The sequence below is a fragment of the Bombina bombina genome, chromosome 2 (assembly GCF_027579735.1).
Source record: "Bombina bombina isolate aBomBom1 chromosome 2, aBomBom1.pri, whole genome shotgun sequence".
NCBI lineage: Eukaryota > Metazoa > Chordata > Amphibia > Anura > Bombinatoridae > Bombina > Bombina bombina.
The window spans coordinates 272,934,308-272,956,562 of NC_069500.1; the positions used below are offsets into that span (position 1 = coordinate 272,934,308).

Here is a 22,255-nt window from a genome sequence, read left to right on the forward strand (position 1 = left end):
CAAATTGGGTTGCATGTCCCTTTAAATGAGCAGTTGGATTTTAAATAATTCAATATTGTGCTACCTAGTGGTAGTTGTGTGATGTTTAAGTAGTTAAATGTGCATACATGATTTAGACCTAAAACCAGGGATGGTATGTGATGTTTGTAAGGATAGAAATCTCTGCTCTGAAGTTTCCTCACTTGTTTAGATATGTTTTCTCCAACATTGGTGTGTCCGGTCCACAGCGTCATCCTTACTTGTGGGAATATTCTCCTCCCCAACAGGAAATGGCAAAGAGCACAGCAAAAGCTGCCTACACAGCCCCTCCTCAGGCTCCGCCCCCCCAGTCATTCTCTTTGCAGCTCTGAACAAGTAGCATCTCCACGGAGATGGTGAAGAGTATGTGGTGTTTAGTTGTAGTTTTTTATTCTTCTATCAAGAGTTTGTTATTTTAAAATAGTGCCGGTTTGTACTATTTACTCTAAAACAGAAAAGGATGAAGAGTTCTGTTTAAAGAGGAGTATGATTTTAGCAGCAGTAACTAAAATCAATTGCTGTTCCCACGCAGGACTGTTGAGCCCAGAGAACTTCAGTTGGGGGGAACAGTTTGCAGACTTTTCTGCTCAAGGTATGACTAGTCCATTTTCTAACAAGACTGTGTAATGCTAGAAGACTGCCATTTTCTTAGACTCATAACAGAATGAAGGCTTATTATGGGCTATATACTGGTTGACACTCTTGTGGGCTAAATCGATTGCTTTATTTAATATTTTTATGAGGTTTGAAGTGCTTTTCAAAACTTTAGAATTGGGGAACGTTTTTAGGCGCCAGGCAGTCGTTTAGACACCTTCCCAGTCAGGAAGGGCCTTTCACTATAGTAGGCAGAGCCTCATTTTCGCGCCATAATTGCGCAGTTTCTTTTGGATGCAGTGCATGCAGCTTCATGTGAGAGGGTCTGGTGGCCATTGAAAACGTTCCTGGAAGGCTTATTTTGGTGTCGTATAACCCCCAAGGACAGGTGAAGCCGCAGCAAACACTGTGACTGGGACTGTAGTGGGTTTAAAGTTGCTAATTGATAAAACAGCTCCGGTTTCCTCATTTAAGGGGTTACAAACTTGGGGTGCAATACTTTAAAAGCATTAAGACACTAGGGTGAAAATTTGGTAAAGATCGGATATTTCCTTCATAGTTTTTCACACATTCAGAAATAAAGTGTGCTCTGTTTAACATTTAAAGAGACAGTAACGGTTTTGTTTAAAAACGGTTTTATTGCATTATTAGCCTGTGTAAGCCTGTCTAACATGTCTGTACCTTCAGATAGAACATGTTCTGTATGTATGGAGGCCAAGGTGGTCCCCCCTTCAAATGTATGTGATAATTGTGCCATGGCGTCCAGACAAAGTAAGGACAGTACTGTCACATTTAATAAGGTTGCCCAAGATGATTCCTCAAATGAAGGTAGTGGGGATAGTTCTTCATCCTCTCCTTCTGTGTCAATACCAGTTATGCCCGCGCAGGCGACCCCTAGTACATCTAGCGCGCCAATGCTTGTTACTATGCAACAATTAACGACTGTAATGGATAATTCCATAGCTAATATTTTATCCAAAATGCCAGCATTTCAAAGAAAGCGTGATTGCTCAGTTTTAAATACAGTAGAGCAAGAGTGCGCTGACGATAATTTATCTGTCATACCCTCACACCAGTCAGAAGTGGCAGTGAGGGAGGGTTTGTCGGAGGGAGATCTTTCTGATTCAGGTAGAATTTCTCAACCGGCAGAACCTGACGTTTAAATTTAAGTTAGAGCATCTCCGCGCATTACTTAAGGAGGTACTAACTACGCTGGATGATTGTGACTCTTTGGTCATTCCAGAAAAATTGTGCAAGATGGACAAATTCCTAGAGGTCCCGGTGCACCCTGATGCCTTTCCGATACCTAAAAGGGTGGCGGACATAGTGACTAAGGAGTGGGAGAAACCAGGCATACCTTTTGTCCCACCTCCTATATTTAAGAAAATGTTCCCCATGGTCGACCCAAGGAAGGACACATGGCAAACAGTCCCTAAGGTTGAGGGGGCAGTTTCTACGCCAGCCAAACGCACGACTATTCCCATTGAGGACAATTGGGCTTTCAAAGATCCTATGGATAAAAAAATTGGAGGGTTTGCTTAAAAAGATTTTTGTTCAGCAAGGTTTCCTCCTTCAACCAATTTCGTGCATTATTCCTGTCACTACGGCGGCGTGTTTTTGGTTCGATGAACTAGAAAAGTCGCTCAATAAGGAGACTCCATATGAGGAAGTCATGGACAGAATTCACGCACTTAAGTTAGCTAATTCCTTTATTTTAGATGCCGCTTTGCAATTAGCGAGATTAGCGGCGAAACAGACATCACTGGGGGGAAGGGCCATGCCCTCCCACAGGATAGGCCTTTCAAGGCTAAGAATAAGTCCAATTTTCGTTCCTTTCGTAATTTCAGGAACGGACCGTCTTCTAACTCTGCAGCCTCTAGACAAGAGGGTAACGCTTCCCAGGCTAAGCCAGCTTGGAAACCAATGCAAGGCTGGAACAAGGGTAAACAGGCCAAGAAGCCTGCTGCTGCTACCAAGACAGCATGAAGGGGTAGCCCCCGATCCGGGACCGGATCTAGTAGGGGGCAGACTCTCTCTTTGCTCAGGCTTGGGCAAGAGATGTTCCAGATCCCTGGGCACTAGAAATAGTCTCTCAGGGTTATCTTCTAGAATTCAAGGAACTTCCTCCAAGGGGAAGGTTCCACATGTTTCGCTTATCTTCAGACCAAATAAAGAGACAGGAATTCTTACATTGTGTAGAAGACCTATTAAAGATGGGAGTGATACACCCAGTTCCAACAGTGGAACAAGGTCAGGGGTTTTACTCAAACCTGTTTGTAGTTCCCAAAAAAGAGGGAACTTTCAGACCAATTCTGGATTTAAAAATTCTAAACAAATTTCTCTGAGTTCTATTGTTCAATATGGAAACCATTCGAACAATTTTACCTACAATCCAGGAGGGTCAATATGACTACCGTGGATTTAAAGGATGCGTACCTACATATTCCTATCCACAAAGATCATCATCATCAGTTCCTAAGGTTCGCCTTTCTGGACAAACATTACCAGTTCGTGGCTCTTCCGTTCGGTTTAGCCACTGCTCCCAGAATTTTCACAAAGGTGCTAGGGTCCCTTCTAGCGGTCCTAAGACCGAGGGGCATTGCAGTGGCACCTTATCTAGACGACATTCTAATTCAAGCGTCGTCTCTTTCCAAGGCAAAGGCTCATACAGACATTGTTCTAGCCTTTCTCAGATCTCATGGGTGGAAGGTGAACGTAGAAAAGAGTTCCCTGTCTCCGTCAACAAGAGTTCCCTTTTTGGGTACAATAATAGATTCTTTAGAAATGAAGATCTTCCTGACAGAAGTCAGAAAGTCAAAGCTTCTAAACGCTTGTCAAGTTCTTCACTCTATTCTGCAGCCTTCCATAGCTCAGTGCATGGAAGTAGTAGGATTGATGGTTGCAGCAATGGACATAGTTCCTTTTGCTCAAATTCATCTAAGACCATTACAACTGTGCATGCTCAATCAGTGGAATGGGGACTATGCAGACTTGTCTCCCCAGATTCAAGTAGACCAGGTAACCAGAGACTCACTCCGTTGGTGGTTGACTCAGGATCACCTGTCTCGGAATGAGTTTCCGCAGACCAGAGTGGGTCATTGTCACGACCGACACCAGTCTATTAGGCTGGGGCGCGGTCTGGGATTGCCTGAAAGCTCAGGGTCTATGGTCTCGGGAAGAGTCTCTTCTCCCGATCAACATCCTGGAACTGAGAGCTATATTCAATGCGCTCCGGGCTTGGCCTCAACTAGCGAAGGCCGGATTCATAAGATTCCAGTCAGACAACATGACGACTGTAGCTTACATCAACCATCAGGGAGGAACAAAGAGTTCCTTGGCGATGAGAGAGGTATCCAAGATCATCAAATGGGCGGAGGATCACTACTGCCATCTATCTGCAATTCACATCCCAGGAGTAGACAACTGGGAGGCGGATTATTGAGTCGTCAGACTTTCAATCCGGGGGAGTGGGAACTCCACCCGGAGGTCTTTGCCCAGTTAACTCAATTATGGGGCATTCCAGACATGGATCTGATGGCGTCTCGTCAGAACTTCAAGGCTCCTTGCTACGGGTCCAGATCCAGGGATCCCAAGACGACTAGTGGATGCATTAGTGGCGCCTTGGTCGTTCAACCTAGCTTATGTGTTTCCACCGTTTCCTCTCCTTCCCAGGCTCGTAGCCAGGATCAAACAGGAGAAGGCCTCGGTGATTCTGATAGCTCCTGCGTGACCACGCAGGACTTGGTATGCAGACCTGGTGAATATGTCATCGGCTCCACCATGAAAGCTACCTTTGAGACAGGATCTTCTAGTACAAGGTCCATTCGAACATCCAAATCTAGTTTCTCTGCAGCTGACTGCTTCGAAATTGAACGCTTGATTTTATCCAAGCGTGGTTTTCAAATTCTGTGATTGATACTCTGGTCCAAGCCAGAAAACCTGTGACTAGAAAGATTTACCATAAAATATGGAAAAAATATATCTGTTGGTGTGAATCCAAGGGATTCTCCTGGAGTAAGATTAAAATTCCTAAGATTCTCTCCTTTCTCCAAGAGGGTTTGGATAAAGGGTGGTCAGCGAGTTCTCTAAAAGGACAGATTTCTGCTTTATCTGTTTTGATGTACAAGCTTTTGTACAGGCTTTGGTCAGAATCAAGCCTGTTTACAGACCCATAACTCCTCCTTGGAGTCTAAATTTAGTTCTTTCAGTTCTTCAAGGGGTTCCGTTTGAACCTTTACATTCCATAGATATCAAGTTACTATCTTGGAAAGTTCTGTTTTTGGTTGCCATTTCTTCTGCTAGAAGAGTTTCTGAATTATCTGCTTTGCAGTGTGATCCACCCTATCTGGTGTTCCATTCAGATAAGGTCGTTTTGCATACGAAGCCTGGTTTTCTTCCAAAAGTTGTTTCCAACAAGAAACAAGGAAATAGTTGTTCCTTCTCTGTGCCCGAAACCAGTTTCTAAGAAGGAACGTTTGTTACACAATTTAGATGTAGTTCGTGCTTTAAAGTTCTATTTAGAAGCAACAAAGGATTTTAGACAAACCTCATCTTTGTTTGTCATTTACTCTGGTAAGAGGAGAGGACAAAAAGCTACTGCTACCTCTCTCTCTTTCTGGCTGAAAAGCATTATCCGATTGGCTTATGAGACTGCCGGACGGCAGCCTCCTGAACGAATCACAGCTCACTCCACTAAGGCTGTGGCTTCCACGTGGGCCTTCAAGAACGAGGCTTCTGTTGATCAGATATGTAAGGCAGCGACTTGGTCTTCTCTGCACACTTTTGCCAAATTCTACAAATTTGATACTTATGCTTCTTCGGAGGCTATTTTTGGGAGAAAGGTTTTGCAAGCCGTGGTGCCTTCTGTTTAGGTGACCTGATTTGCTCCCTCCCTTCATCCGTGTCCTAAAGCTTTGGTATTGGTTCCCACAAGTAAGGATGACGCCTTGGACCGGACACACCAATGTTGTAGAAAACAGAATTTATGCTTACCTGATAAATTTCTTTCTCCAACGGTGTGTCCGGTCCACGGCCCGCCCTGGTTTTTTAATCAGGTTTGAAAAATTTCTTTCTCTATACACTACAGTCACCACGGCACCCTATAGTTTCTCCTTTTTTTCTCCTAACCGTCGGTCGAATGACTGGGGGGGCGGAGCCTGAGGAGGGGCTGTGTGGGCAGCTTTTGCTGTGCTCTTTGCCATTTCCTGTTGGGGAGGAGAATATTCCCACAAGTAAGGATGACGCCGTGGACCGGACACACCGTTGGAGAAAGAAATTTATCAGGTAAGCATAAATTCTGTTTTTAGTTTGGGGCTCCCTTTAAAAAAATATATAAACGCAGCATTATTCCAAAGTGATGACTTATCGTCATGGTTTGTGTACTAAGACGTATATGGAGTTTTTATGAATAACTTAAAGGTATAGTAAACACCAAAAATGTTATTGTTTAAAAAGATACTCATTTTTTTTTTTACCATTACCCAGTTTAGCATAACCAACACTGTTTAACGTATATTAATATACGTTTTACCGCTGTAATTACCTTGTATCTAAGCCTCTGCTGACTGCCTCCTTATCTCAGATCTTTTGACAGACTTGCATTTCAGGCAATAAGTGCAGACTCTTATATAACTTCTTGTGCGTGAGCACAATGTTATCTAATATGAAACACACAAACTAACGCCCTCTAGCTGTAAAACTGTCAAATGCATTCAGATAAGGGGCAGCCTTCAAGGGCTTAGAAATTGGCATATGAGCCTACCTAGGTTTAGCTTTCAACTAAGAATAACAAGAGAACAAAGCAAATTTGATGATAAAAGTAAATTAGAAAGTTGTTTAAAATTACATGCCCTATCTGAATCATGAAAGTTTAAATGGACATAATACTCATATACTAAATCACTTGAAACTGATGCAGCATAACTGTAAAAAGCTGACAGGAAAATATCACCTGAGCCTCTCTACGTAAAAAAAGAAGATATTTTACCTCACAATTTCCTCAACTCGGTAGAGTTGGTTCTGTGTAAAAAGTTATACTCAGCTGCTGCCCAGCTGCAGGTAAAAAAATAAAAAATGAAATGAACAGTACCCAATCGGCATCAACACTGCTGAGGTCATGAACTTTTTTACTGTGATCTCATGAGATTTGACTTAACTCTCATGAGATTTCATAGTAAACTTTCTTAAACTGAATAGGGAAATTACATTAGTGTGCACAAGGCTCAGTCCCTTGCCTGTCCCGGGACAGACATACTGATTTGCTGCTTAAAGTCCTTTGCAATGGGGTTTGAATACTTAGGACATTTTTGAGGTAAAATATCTTTCTTTTTTACAGATGTTCAGGTGATATTTTCTAGTCAGCTTTTTACAGCTATGCTGCATCACTTTCAAGTGTTTCAACATTTGGGTATTATGGCCTTTTAATTTGGACTTTACTATCCCTTTAAAGACCATTGCTACAGCAGGTGCAGAACTCTAAGAAATGCTAGTAAGGTTCAGTCTGTAAACTGCAGTAGCAGTATATGAAAAAAATCACAGGAACACACTTGATGCTTTTGTAGCCAGGAACTGATCAAGTCAGTAAACAGGATTTGGCTATTTTATAGTCTGGTAAAGACTCGGGGACCTTTTTTGTTAAAAAGCTCACCGGCATGGAGAGAAATTTTGCACAATCTGTGGAGACTTTTTTTTTTTTTTTTTTTAGCTTTAGATAATTGGTCCCTGAGTCACAAACACTTTGGGCAGGTCTTGACTATTAATAAATGTGCTGGTGGTTCAGTTTTCTGTCTGGCTCCCAACATTAATATATAAATTGTCACTCTATTATGTGTAAAACTGTAAACCTCTAGCCAATATCCAAGTATCTTCAGCTTCTAAAAACAATCCCCTTGACATCCTTTGTTGAAAAGTGTCCATCTCCCCCTCACATTATATAATAACACTGTGGGATTTGTATTTCAGAGCTGCAAGGCCTAGAAATTAACTAGTCGCGCCACGTTCAATTTCAGGTTTGCCAGGTGGTTTATTTGATATTTTGCTAAGTTAAAGGGACATGACATATGGCAGCAGTATTTGCAGCAATGTAAAAATGTTGCTGCAAACAATGCTGCCATATAGTACTAAGGACATGCATGCTCATGAACCTTCCTAGGTATGCTTTTCAACAAAGAATACCAAGGAAATTGTTTATTTTTCTAATAGAAATAATCTGCAGTTTTTTATATTTATTTTTATAGCCCCGCCAAATTCTGTAGTGCTGACGTAGCAGTTTAATCTTCACTTCCATGTTCCTTTTAGTTACCCAGATTTACTTGTTTAATATTTTTCAATATGCACCTTGTGTTTCACAGTTTGTCGTGACACCTATTTTTATTGTATTTTGCAGTATGTTACATAAAATTCATTATTTCTAATCGTTAAACTATTTTTGCAACAACATTACATGTTTTACTTAATCCTTTTTCTTTCATTGTTCCTTTTCTAGTCGGTTTATTTTGCATATTCCCAGTGAGGAGCGAGATAATGCTATCAGAGTGTGCTTCCAAATAGAACTGGCCCATTGGTTTTACCTGGACTTCTGGATGCAGAACTTTCCTGGACTACCTCACTGTGGCATAAGAGACTTTGCTAAAGCAGATATCCTTTTGTTAAATGTATTGAAATTAATGCATCTCTTGTATCAGTCAGGTTTTATTTTATGCTTTTAAATTAGTTTCAAGATGTTATTCCCTTACTAATACACAAACTTGTTTTTTTCCCCCAGTGACAAGTGTTTTAGTACCAAGTAAATTAGGCTTCAGAATTGTTAGTTTTTAAAATGGCAGCCACTTCTAACTTACCACATTATGGGCTAAGGTTTTTGTTTTGCTTAAATATTACCTTATTCATTCATTTGTATATATTTTTTTTTTTACTAATGAATATTCCAAAATCAAACAATTCCCCCCCCCCCCTAGAATTCATTTTTATTTTCGGGAATTTCCATGGTTTTTAACTTTTTTTTTTTTTTACACCCCTGTGCTAAGTCAATTTTGAGCTTTTTTGCTGCTTAAAGTGATTGTACGTTTTAATGAATTAAAGCCCAGGATCAAAAAATAATCTTAAAAACAGGTTACTTTAATTCATTAAAGTTTACAAAGACGCTTATTTTTAAAAATACTTACCTTTGCAATATGGTAAACATAACGCTGATCCTTCGCCCGCATCTTCTGCTTTCTTTAGTATATGGATGACTAATCCGGCTTCCTCCAATTATTGCGTGCCCCCTTTAGCGTCTAGCTAAAGTTTACAATCACTTTAAAGTGAATGTCAATTTCGATGCTAAAGTGCCCGGTTTTTAAAAATTTGATTAAAAACAGGGGCACTTTAATTCATCAAAATTTACATTTCACTCCTGTTGTGAAAAAAAAAACTTACCTTTTAAACTTGACAGCCGCTCCAGCTTCCTCCACCCGTCGCAAAGCCTCTTCCTGGGTTTAAAATGAGGAATCCGGCTTCCTCCAATCACGGCGTTTAATCAGACACTGATTCCCCCGGGGGGAAGCAGTGATTGGAGGATGACCTATCCATAATTTCTGACGTCAGAGATGGCTTGCAGCGACCGGAGGAAGCTGGAGCTGCTGTCAAGTTTAAAAGGTAAGTTTTTTTTTTTTTGTTTTTTTTTTGTTTGTTTTTTTCACAACAGGAGTGAAATGTAAATTTTGATGAATTAAAGTGCCCCTGTTTTAAATCAAATTTTTAAAAACCGGGCACTTTAGCATCAAAATTGACATTCACTTTAAGTATAAATGCTATTGTAAGTCATATTTCAGTAATTGAACCACTCAAGCTATATATATATTCCCAATAAATTCAAAATACATTTTTTTTTTTTTTACATTTTGTTGCAAGTGAGAAGGCTGTAAAAAAAAAAAAAAAAAATTATGCTAGATGATCACCGTCACGCCAGTAATTTCCTAGCTATTTAGACAAAATGTACATATTTTTTTTTAATAAAGGAACTTACAGGGAGTGCAGAATTATTAGGCAAATGAGTATTTTGACCACATCATTCTCTTTATGCATTTTGTCTTACTCCAAGCTGTATAGGCTCGAAAGCCTACTACCAATTAAGCATATTAGGTGATGTGCATCTCTGTAATGAGAAGGGGTGTGGTCTAATGACATCAACACCCTATATCAGGTGTGCATAATTATTAGGCAACTTCCTTTCCTTTGGCAAAATGGGTCAAAAGAAGGACTTGACAGGCTCAGAAAAGTCAAAAATAGTGAGATATCTTGCAGAGGGATGCAGCACTCTTAAAATTGCAAAGCTTCTGAAGCGTGATCATCGAACAATCAAGCGTTTCATTCAAAATAGTCAACAGGGTCGCAAGAAGCGTGTGGAAAAACCAAGGTGCAAAATATAACTGCCCATGAACTGAGAAAAGTCAAGCGTGCAGCTGCCAAGATGCCACTTGCCACCAGTTTGGCCATATTTCAGAGCTGCAACATCACTGGAGTGCCCAAAAGCACAAGGTGTGCAATACTCAGAGACATGGCCAAGGTAAGAAAGGCTGAAAGACGACCACAAGCTGAAACGTCAAGACTTGGCCAAGAAATATCTCAAGACTGATTTTTCTAAGGTTTTATGGACTGATGAAATGAGAGTGAGTCTTGATGGGCCAGATGGATGGGCCCGTGGCTGAATTGGTAAAGGGCAGAGAGCTCCAGTCCGACTCAGACGCCAGCAAGGTGGAGGTGGAGTACTGGTTTGGGCTGGTATCATCAAAGATGAGCTTGTGGGGCCTTTTCGGGTTGAGGATGGAGTCAAGCTCAACTCCCAGTCCTACTGCCAGTTTCTGGAAGACACCTTCTTCAAGCAGTGGTACAGGAAGAAGTCTGCATCCTTCAAGAAAAACATGATTTTCATGCAGGACAATGCTCCATCACACGCGTCCAAGTACTCCACAGCGTGGCTGGCAAGAAAGGGTATAAAAGAAGAAAATCTAATGACATGGCCTCCTTGTTCACCTGATCTGAACCCCATTGAGAACCTGTGGCCCATCATCAAATGTGAGATTTACAAGGAGGGAAAACATTACACCTCTCTGAACAGTGTCTGGGAGGCTGTGGTTGCTGCTGCACGCAATGTTGATGGTGAACAGATCAAAACACTGACCGAATCCATGGATGGCAGGCTTCTGAGTGTCCTTGCAAAGAAAGGTGGCTATATTGGTCACTGATTTGTTTTTGTTTTGTTTTTGAATGTCAGAAATGTATATTTGTGAATGTTGAGATGTTATATTGGTTTCACTGGTAAAAATAAATAATTGAAATGGGTATATATTTGTTTTTTGCTAAGTTGCCTAATAATTATGCACAGTAATAGTCACCTGCACACACAGATATCCCCCTAAAATAGCTAAAACTAAAAACAAACTAAAAACTACTTCCAAAACTATTCAGCTTTGATATTAATGAGTTTTTTGGGTTCATTGAGAACATGGTTGTTGTTCAATAATAAAATTAATCCTCAAATATACAACTTGCCTAATAATTCTGCACTCCCTGTATACACCAAAAAAATAAAATTTATTGAGGGTCAATAAACATTTTGTTTTTTTGTGTATCCCTATAGATACCCTCCCTAGTAAAGTTTTTTTTTTTTTTTTTTTTTGTATGTTTTTTTTAATTTTTATATATATTTTTTTCTCTTGTTAGGTGTATCCAGTCCACGGATCATCCATTACTTGTGGGATATTCTCCTTCCCAACAGGAAGTTGCAAGAGGATCACCCACAGCAGAGCTGCTATATAGCTCCTCCCCTAACTGCCATATCCAGTCATTCTCTTGCAAGCTCTCAAAATAGCTGGAGGTAGTAAGAGGAAAGTGGTAAAATATAGTTAGTTTTTTCTTCAATCAAAAGTTTGTTTTTAAATGGTACCGGAGTTGTGCTATTTTATCTCAGGCAGCATTTAGAAGAAGAATCTGCCTGTGTTTTTCTATGATCTTAGCAGAAGTAACTATGATCCACTGCTATTCTCACATATGTCTGAGGAGTGAGGTAACTTCAGATGGAGAATGGCGTGCAGGGTATCCTGCAATAAGGTATGTGCAGTTAAGTTTTTCTAGGGATGGAATTTGCTAGAAAATGCTGCTGATACCGGATTAATGTAAGTTAAAGCCTAAATACAGTGATTTAATATCGACTAGTATCAGGCTTGCTATCAGAGGTATATACTCTGATTAATGTGCAATATAAAACGTTTGCTGGCATGTTTAATCGTTTTTATATATGCTTTGGTGATAAAACTTATTGGGGCCTAGTTTTTTCCACATGGCTGGCTTTATTTTTGCCTAGAAACAGTTTCCTGAGGCTTTCCACTGTTATAGTATAAAAGTTACAGTTGGTGCAGTTAAAATTACAGACTGTGACATTCAGCTTCCCTCAGCAGTCCCCTGCATGCTATAGGACATCTCTGAAGGGCTCAAAAGTCTTCAAAAGTAGGAGCTGTGGCAGTTGTTATGACTGTTTAAAAAACATGTTTTTCGTTTTGTTAATCTGTTTTTTGTATTAAGGGGTTAATCATCCATTTGCAAGTGGGTGCAATGCTCTGCTAACTTGTTACATACACTGTAAAAATTTTGTTAGTTTAACTGCCTTTTTTCACTGTTATTTCAAATTTTGGCAAAATTTGTTTCTCTTAAAGGCACAGTAACGTTTTTTTATATTGCTTGTTAACTTGTTTTAAAGTGTTTTCCAAGCTTGCTAGTCTCATTGCTAGTCTGTATAAACATGTCTGACAGAGAGGAAACTCCTTGTTCATTATGTTTAAAAGCCATGGTGGAACCCCATAGGAGAATGTGTACTAAATGTATTGATTTCTTTTTAAACAATAAAGATCAGCTGTTATCTTTAAAAGAATTATCACCAGAGGATTCTGACGAGGGGGAAGTTATGCCGACTAACTCTCCCCACATGTCGGGCCCTTTGACTCACGCTCAAGGGACTCACGCTAAAATGGCGCCAAGTACATCAAAGACGCCCATAGCGATTACTTTGCAGGACATGGCGGCAATCATGGATAATACCCTGTCAGCGGTATTAGCCAGACTGCCTGAATTCTGAGGAAAGCGCGATAGCTCTGGGGTTAGACGTAATACAGAGCGCGCAGATGTTTTAAGGCCCATGTCTGATACTGCGTCACAATATGCAGAAGCTGAGGAAGAGCTTCAGTCTGTGGGTGACGTCTCTGACTCGGGGAAACCTGATTCAGATATGTCTAATTTTAAATTTAAGCTTAAGAACCTCCGGGTGTTGCTTGGAGAGGTTTTAGCTGCTCTGAATGACTGTGACACAATTGCAGTGCCAGAGAAATTGTGTAGACTGGATAAATACTACGCGGTGCCGGTGTGTACTGACGTTTTTTCCAATACCTAAAAGGTTTACAGAAATTATTACTAAGGAGTGGGACAGACCCGGTGTGCCGTTTCCCCCCCCTCCTATTTTTAGAAAAATGTTTCCAATAGACGCCACCACACGGGACTTATGGCAGACGGTCCCTAAGGTGGAGGGAGCAGTTTCTACTTTAGCAAAGCGTACCACTATCCCTGTCGAGGACAGTTGTGCTTTTTCAGATCCAATGGATAAAAAATTAGATTACCTTAAGAAAATGTTTATTCAACAAGGTTTTATCCTGCAGCTCCTTGCATGCATTGCTCCTGTCACTGCTGCTGCGGCGTTCTGGTTTGAGTCTCTGGAAGAGGCCTTTCAGACAGCTACTCCATTGACTGAAATACTTGACAAGCTTAGAACACTTAAGCTAGCTAATTCTTTTGTTTCTGATGCCATTGTTCATTTGACTAAACTAACGGTTAAGAATTCTGGATTCGCCATCCAGGCGCGTAGGGCGCTATGGCTTAAATCTTGGTCAGCTGACGTGACTTCAAAGTCTAAATTACTTAACATTCCCTTCAAGGGGCAGACCCTATTCGGGCCTGGTTAGAGGGAAATTATTGCTGATATTACTGGAGGTAAGGGTCATACCCTTCCTCAGGACAGGGCCAATTCAAGGGCCAAACAGTCTAATTTTCGTGCCTTTCGAAACTTCAAGGCAGGTGCAGCATCAACTTCCTCTGCTACAAAACAAGAGGGAACTTTTGCGCAATCCAAGCCGGCCTGGAGCAAAGGCAAGCAGGCCAGAAAGCCTGCTGCTGCCTCAAAGACAGCATGAATGAACGGCCCCCTATCCGGCAACGTATCTAGTAGGGGGCAGACTTTCTCTCTTCGCCCAGGCGTGGGCAAGAGATGTTCAGGATCCCTGGGCGTTGGAGATCATATCTCAGGGATATCTTCTGGACTTCAAAGCTTCCCCCCCACAAGGGAGATTTCACCTTTCGGGATTATCTGTAAACCGGATAAAGAAAGAGGCATTCTTACGCTGTGTGCAAGCCCTCCTAATAATGGGAGTGATCCATCCAGTTCCACAGATGGAACAAGGACAGGGATTTTATTCAAATATGTTTGTGGTTCCCAAAAAAGAGGGAACCCTCAGACCAATTTTGGATCTAAAGATCTTAAGCAAATTCCTCAGAGTTCCATCGTTCAAAATGGAAACTATTCGGACAATCCTACCTATGATCCAGGAGGGTCAGTACATGACCACAGTGGATTTGAAGGATGCTTACCTTCACATACCGATTCACAAAGATCATCATCGGTTCCTAAGGTTTGGCTTTCTAGACAGGCATTACCAGTTTGTGGCTCTTCCCTTCGGGTTAGCTACAGCCCCAAGAATTTTTACAAAGGTTCTGGGGTCTCTTCTGGCGGTCCTAAGACCACGGGGCATAGCAGTGGCCCCTTATCTAGACGACATCCTGATACAGGCGTCAAATTGCCAAATCTCATACGGACATAGTGTTGGCATTTCTGAGGTCGAATGGGTGGAAAGTGAACGAGGGAAAGAGTTCTCTATCACCCCTCACAAGGCTTTCCTTCCTAGGAACTCTGATAGATTCTGTAGAAATTAAAATTTACCTGACGGAGTCCAGGTTATCAAAGCTTCTAAATTCCTGCCGTGTTCTTCACTACATTCCGCGCCCTTCGGTGGCTCAGTGCATGGAAGTGATCGGCTTAATGGTAGCGGCGATGGACATAGTGCCATTTGCGCGCCTACATCTCAGACCGCTGCAATTATGCATGCTCAGTCAGTGGAATGGGGATTACACAGATTTGTCCCCTCTGCTAAATCTGGATCAAGAGACCAGAGATTCTCTTCTCTGGTGGCTATCTCGGGGTCCATCTGTCCAAAGGTATGACCTTTCGCAGGCCAGATTGGACAATTGTAACAACAGATACCAGCCTTCTAGGTTGGGGTGCAGTCTGAAATTCTCTGAAGGCTCAGGGATCGTGGACTCAGGAGGAGAAACTCCTCCCAATAAATATTCTGGAGTTAAGAGCAATATTCAATGCTCTTCTAGCTTGGCCTCCGTTGGCAACCCTGAGGTTCATCAGATTTCAGTCTGACAACATCACGACTGTGGCTTACATCAACCATCAAGGGGGGACCAGGAGCTCCCTAGCGATGTTAGAAGTCTCCAAGAAAATTCGCTTGGCAGAGACTCACTCTTGCCATCTATCAGCGATCCATATCCCAGGTGTAGAGAACTGGGAGGCGGATTTTCTAAGTCGTCAGACTTTTCATCCGGGGGAGTGGGAACTCCATCCGGAGGTGTTTGCTCAATTGGTTCATCGTTGGGGCACACCAGAATTGGATCTCATGGCGTCTCGCCAGAACGCCAAGCTTCCTTGTTACGGATCTAGGTCCAGGGACCCAGAAGCGACGCTGATAGATGCTCTAGCAGCACCGTGGTTCTTCAACCTGGCTTATGTGTTTCCACCGTTTCCTCTGCTCCCTCGACTGATTGCCAAAATCAAACAGGAGAGAGCATCGGTGATCTTGACAGCGCCTGCGTGGCCACGCAGGACCTGGTATGCAGACCTGGTGGACATGTCATCCTTTCCACCTTGGCCTCTGCCTCTGAGACAAGACCTTCTACTACAAGGTCCTTTCAATCATCCAAATCTAATTTCTCTGAGACTGACTGCCTGGAGATTGAACGCTTGATTTTATCAAGGCGTGGCTTCTCCGAGTCAGTTATTGATACCTTAATACAGGCACGAAAGCCTGTAACCAGGAAAATCTACCATAAGATATGGCGCAAATATCTTCATTGGTGTGAATCCAAGAATTACTCATGGAGTAAGGTTAGGATTCCTAGGATATTGTCCTTTCTCCAAGAGGGTTTGGATAAAGGATTATCAGCTAGTTATTTAAAGGGACAGATTTCTGCTCTGTCTATCCTTTTGCACAAGCGTCTGGCAGAGGTTCCAGATGTCCAGGCATTTTGTCAGGCTTTGGTTAGAATTAAGCCTGTGTTTAAACCTGTTGCTCCTCCATGGAGCTTAAACTTGGTTCTTAAGGTTCTTCAAGGAGTTCCGTTTGAACCCCTTCATTCCATTGATATCAAACTTTTATCTTGGAAAGTTCTGTTTTTGATTGCTATTTCCTCGGCTTGTAGAGTCTCTGAGTTATCAGCTTTACAATGTAGTCTCCTTATCTGATTTTCCATACAGATAAAGTAGTTCTGCGTACAAAACCTGGGTTTTTACCTAAGGTAGTTTCCAACTAGAATATCAATCAAGAGATTGTTGTTCCATCATTGTGTCCTAATCCTTCTTCAAAGAAGGAACGTCTTTTACATAATTTGGACGTAGTCCGTGCTTTATAGTTTTACTTACAAGCGACTAAAGATTTTCGTCAAACATCTTCCCTGTTTGTTGTTTACTCTGGACAGAGGAGAGGTCAAAAGGCTTCGGCAACCTCTCTTTCTTTTTGGCTTCGGAGCGTAATACGCTTAGCCTATGAGACTGCTGGACAGCAGCCCCCTGAAAGGATTACAGCTCATTCTACTAGAGCTGTGGCTTCCACCTGGGCCTTTAAAAATTAGGCTTCTGTTGAACAGATTTGCAAAGCGGCAACTTGGTCTTCGCTTCATACCTTTTCAAAATTTTACAAATTTGATACTTTTGCTTCTTCGGAGGCTATTTTTGGGAGAAAGGTTCTACAGGCAGTGGTTCCTTCCATTTAAGCCTGCCTTGTCCCTCCCTTCATCCGTGTACTTTAGTTTGGTATTGGTATCCCACAAGTAATGGATGATCCGTGGACTGGATACACCTAACAAGAGAAAACATAATTTATGCTTACCTGATAAATTTATTTTTCTTGTGGTGTATCCAGTCCACGGCCCGCCCTGTCCTTTTAAGGCAGGTCTAAATTTTAAACTACAGTCACCACTGCACCCTATGGTTTCTCCTTTCTCGGCTAGTTTCGGTCGAATGACTGGATATGGCAGTTAGGGTAGGAGCTATATAGCAGCTCTGCTGTGGGTGATCCTCTTGCAACTTCCTGTTGGGAAGGAGAATATCCCACAAGTAATGGATGATCCATGGACTGGATACACCACAAGAGAAATAAATTTATCAGGTAAGCATAAATTATGTTTTTTCAAGACCACCACTTGAAATAACAGAAACTTCTATTTCAAATGAGGGGTCTTGATGCTAAGTCTTTAGTTGCTAAGGGAGCTTAGATTGAGATTGTTGAATGGCCTCCAACACCCAGCTTCCTTGCAGATATTGTGACCCTTTGTTGCGTCACCAGCACTCCCATTAAATGCTTTGGAGGGCCACCCACTAGTCCACGAACGATCCCTGGCCTGTAGTATGGGGTATCGCCGATACATATTCTGTATGGCGATCCCTCTGCATGAATTTTATACTTATGTGCACACAGGCTGCGATAAGCATCACAAGAATGCCTCGTCTTGTGCATCGAAGAGGTTAACATTTGATTAGGAACATAAACTTTGCCATTAACTAACATAACTTTGTGCCATTGAAAAAACACATCTTTATGATTTGTTATTGAGTGAACATTAGAAATGAATTTGTCTGTTTTGAAAGCGTATAATTTAATTAAGTGAGCAGAACTACCTTAAAGGGACATTAAACCCAAAAGATTTCTTTCATTATTCAGATAGAGAATACCATTTTGAAAAATTTTCCAATTTAATTCTATTTCAAGTTTGCTTTGTTCTCATGTTATTCTTTGTTGAAGGGATACCTAGGTAGGTAGTGTGCACACGCCTGACGGCCTACATGACAGGAAATAGTGCTGCCTTCTAGTGCTCCAGCTAATATATAACATTGTTGCTAAACTGCTCTCATATAGAGCTTCAGACATGTGCACACTCTTAAGCTTACTTTACTGCTTTTCAACATAGGATAAAAAAAAAAAATTGATAACTGAAATATATTGGAAAGTTTAAAATTGTATGCTCTATCTGAATCATGAAAGAAAAAAATTGTGTTTTATGTCCCTTTAACTCTTTCCGGTCCCATGTCGGAATATATCCGACAAAGGGTTTTACCGCTTGCGGTCCAATGACTGATATATTCCGACATTACTTTTTGCTTTGAATTGCACAGCTAAATAGCGACATCTAGCGATTTACTTGCTGGACTTGCTATTTAGCTGTGCAATTAGTATGGTGACGGCGTGGTAAGATGGTGCTACCGGAACCAAACAGGTGGGCTACCAGGAATCATTACTTGGGACTCTCCGCTCCCATTATCAGAGGCTTGAGCACCGGGAGGATGACAATATACTGCCAGTGTCTCCTACATGGAGCTTTTGAAAATTGCAGCATGTACTTTCAGATAAACAAAAGCGTTAAAAAAACAGACTTTTCTATATACTGGTCTAAAGTGTAACTATTTTAACGTTTTTGTATATCTGAAAGCACATGCTGCAATTTTCTATTCAAGCTTTTTTTTTGTTATGCTCAAAGGGACATGAAACATGAAGCTTTATTTTCAGATAAAAAAATGGCGTGAACATAAAAATAAGACCTGCTGGGGCACTATGTAAGAATTAAAAGGACTCGAAAGGGTTAAGGCAGGAGAAGAGGGAGCTCTATTCTCTCTCTTCTACTGCATATTTGAACAGGGTATGTGGATACAACATATTCATGTCATGGCTTGTGACTGGTTAGCAAGGGTTTTTTTCTGTTTGGATTAATTTTAGTTAAATCTGTAGATATTCCTTTACAAAGTCTTTACTTTTCCAGCATTGTCCATTTTTACTGCCTAATGGTGAAGACGTGCAGAGAGTCCTGGATGAATGGAAGGAATACAAAATGGGAGTGCCAACATATGGTGCTATTATTTTAGACGAGACCCTGGAAAATGTAAGTAATGAAAAGTCTGTATTAAAATTCTATATAGCAAGACCTTGTTTTCTTCTGTTAAGTGTGATCAGTCCACGGGTCATCATTACTTCTGGGATATTACTCCTCCCCAACAGGAAGTGCAAGAGGATTCACCCAGCAGAGCTGCATATAGCTCCTCCCCTCTACGTCACTCCCAGTCATTCTCAACGACTAGATAGGATGTGTGAGAGGACTATGGTGATTATACTTAGTTTTATATCTTCAATCAAAAGTTTGTTATTTTAAAATAGCACCGGAGTGTGTTATTACCTCTCTGGCAGAGTTTGAAGTAGAATCTACCAGAGTTTTTGCTATGATTTTAGCCGGAGTAGTTAAGATCATATTGCTGTTTTTCTCGGCCATCTGAGGAGAGGTAAACTTCAGATCAGGGGACAGCGGGCAGATGAATCTGCATAGAGGTATGTAGCAGCTTTTATTTTCTGACAATGGAATTGATGAGAAAATCCTGCCATACCGATATAATGTCATGTATGTATACTTTACACTTCAGTATTCTGGGGAATGGTACTTCACTAGAATTACACTGTAAGAATTACATAAAGCTGTTTAATAACTAGAAATTATGTTTAACGTTTTTGCTGGAATGTAAAATCGTTTTCATTTGCTGAGGTACTGAGTGAATAAATGTTTGGGCACTATTTTTCCACTTGGCAGTTGCTTAATCTTTTTTCTGACAGTTTCTGTTCTCTCTCACTGCTGTGTGTGAGGGGGAGGGGCCGTTTTTTGGCGCTTTTACTACGCATCAAATATTTCAGTCAGCAGCTCATTGTATTTCCTGCATGATCCGGTTAATCTCTACAGAGCTCAGGGGTCTTCAAAACTTATTTTGAGGGAGGTAATTTCTCTCAGCAGAGCTGTGAGAATTATAGTTGACTGAGATAAAAAACGTTTATTCTGTAATTTGTTTCCTGCTTTCAGAATTTGTTATCTTTGCTAATGGGATTAAACCTTTGCTAAAGTTGTGTTGTTTACTCTATAACTGTTTTCAATTTATTAATTTTCAACTGTCATAGATCTTCTGTGCTTCTTAAAGGCACAGTACGTTTTTAATATTATTCTAATTGAATTGTATTCCAAGTTGCAAGTTTATTTGCTAGTGTGTTAAACATGTCTGATTCAGAGGATGATACCTGTGTCATTTGTTGCAATGCCAAAGTGGAGCCCAATAGAAATTTATGTACTAACTGTATTGATGCTACTTTAAATAAAAGTCAATCTGTACAAATTGAACAAATTTCACCAAACAACGAGGGGAGAGTTATGCCGACTAACTCGCCTCACGTGTCAGTACCTGCATCTCCCGATCGGGAGGTGCGTGATATTGTAGCGCCGAGTACATCTGGGCAGCCATTACAAATCACATTACAGGATATGGCTACTGTTATGACTGAAGTTTTGGCTAAATTACCAGAACTAAGAGGTAAGCGTGATCACTCTGGGGTGAGAACAGAGTGCGCTGATAATATTAGGGCCATGTCAGACACTGCGTCACAGGTGGCAGAACATGAGGACGGAGAACTTCATTCTGTGGGTGACGGTTCTGATCCAAACAGACTGGATTCAGATATTTCAAATTTTAAATTTAAACTGGAAAACCTCCGTGTATTACTAGGGGAGGTGTTAGCGGCTCTGAATGATTGTAACACAGTTGCAATACCAGAGAAAATGTGTAGGTTGGATAAATATTTTGCGAGGTACCGGCGAGTACTGAGGTTTTTCCTATACCTAAGAGACTTACTGAAATTGTTACTAAGGAGTGGGATAGACCCGGTGTGCCGTTCTCACCCCCTCCGATATTTAGAAAAATGTTTCCAATAGACGCCACCACACGGGACTTATGACAAACGGTCCCTAAGGTGGAGGGAGCAGTTTCTACTTTAGCTAAGCGTACCACTATCCCGGTGGAGGATAGCTGTGCTTTTTCAGATCCAATGGATAAAAAATTAGAGGGTTACCTTAAGAAAATGTTTGTTCAACAAGGTTTTATATTGCAACCCCTTGCATGCATTGCGCCGATCACGGCTGCAGCGGCATTCTGGATTGAGTCTCTGGAAGAGAACATTAGTTCAGCTACTCTGGACGACATTACGGACAGGCTTAGAGTCCTTAAACTAGCTAATTCATTCATTTCGGAGGCCGTAGTACATCTTACTAAACTTACGGCGAAGAATTCAGGATTCGCCATTCAGGCACGCAGGGCGCTGTGGCTAAAATCCTGGTCAGCTGATGTTACTTCTAAGTCTAAATTGCTTAATATACCTTTCAAAGGGCAGACCTTATTCGGGCCCGGGTTGAAAGAGATTATCGCTGACATTACAGGAGGTAAAGGCCATGCCCTGCCTCAGGACAAAGCCAAAGCTAAGGCTAGACAGTCTAATTTTCGTTCCTTTCGTAATTTCAAAGCTGGAGCAGCATCAACTTCCTCTGCACCAAGACAGGAAGGAGCTGTTGCTCGCTACAGACAAGGCTGGAAACCTAACCAGTCCTGGAACAAGGGCAAGCAGACCAGGAAACCTGCTGCTGCCCCTAAAACAGCATGAATTGAGGGCCCCCGATCCGGGATCGGATCTAGTGGGGGGCAGACTTTCTCTCTTCGCCCAGGCTTGGGCAAGAGATGTCCAGGATCCCTGGGCGCTAGAGATAATATCTCAGGGATACCTTCTGGACTTCAAATACTCTCCTCCAAGAGAGAGATTTCATCTGTCAAGGTTGTCAACAATCCAGACAAAGAAAGAGGCGTTTCTACGCTGCGTACAAGAGCTCTTGTTAATGGGAGTAATCCATCCTGTTCCACGATCGGAACAGGGACAGGGGTTTTACTCAAATCTGTTTGTGGTTCCCAAAAAAGAGGGAACTTTCAGACCAATCCTGGACTTAAAGATCCTAAACAAATTCCTAAGAGTTCCATCGTTCAAGATGGAGACTATTCGGACAATTTTACCTATGATCCAAGAGGGTCAGTACATGACCACTGTAGATTTAAAGGATGCCTTCCTTCACATACCGATTCACAAAGATCATTACCGGTACCTAAGGTTTGCCTTCCTAGACAGGCATTACCAGTTTGTGGCTCTTCCATTCGGATTGGCTACAGCTCCAAGAATCTTCACAAAGGTTCTGGGTGCTCTTCTGGCGGTACTAAGACCGCGGGGAATCTCGGTAGCTCCATACCTAGACGACATCCTGATTCAAGCTTCAAGCTTTCAAACTGCCAAGTCTCATACAGAGTTAGTACTGGCATTTCTAAGGTCACATGGATGGAAGGTGAACGAAAAGAAAAGTTCACTCGTTCCACTCACAAGAGTTCCCT

At 41.5% G+C, this 22,255-nt stretch overlaps 1 protein-coding gene across 1 annotated transcript in view; it reads left to right on the forward strand.

Annotated features, from left to right (window-relative positions):
• DCP2 (decapping mRNA 2) overlaps positions 1 to 22,255 on the forward strand; it is a 201,060-nt gene that overhangs the window by 18,936 nt on the left and 159,869 nt on the right. The window contains exons 2-3 of the mRNA XM_053701546.1: positions 8,096 to 8,247; positions 18,776 to 18,903. Coding sequence (XP_053557521.1) covers positions 8,096 to 8,247; positions 18,776 to 18,903 — 280 coding nt within the window. The remainder of the gene's footprint in view (positions 1 to 8,095; positions 8,248 to 18,775; positions 18,904 to 22,255) is intronic.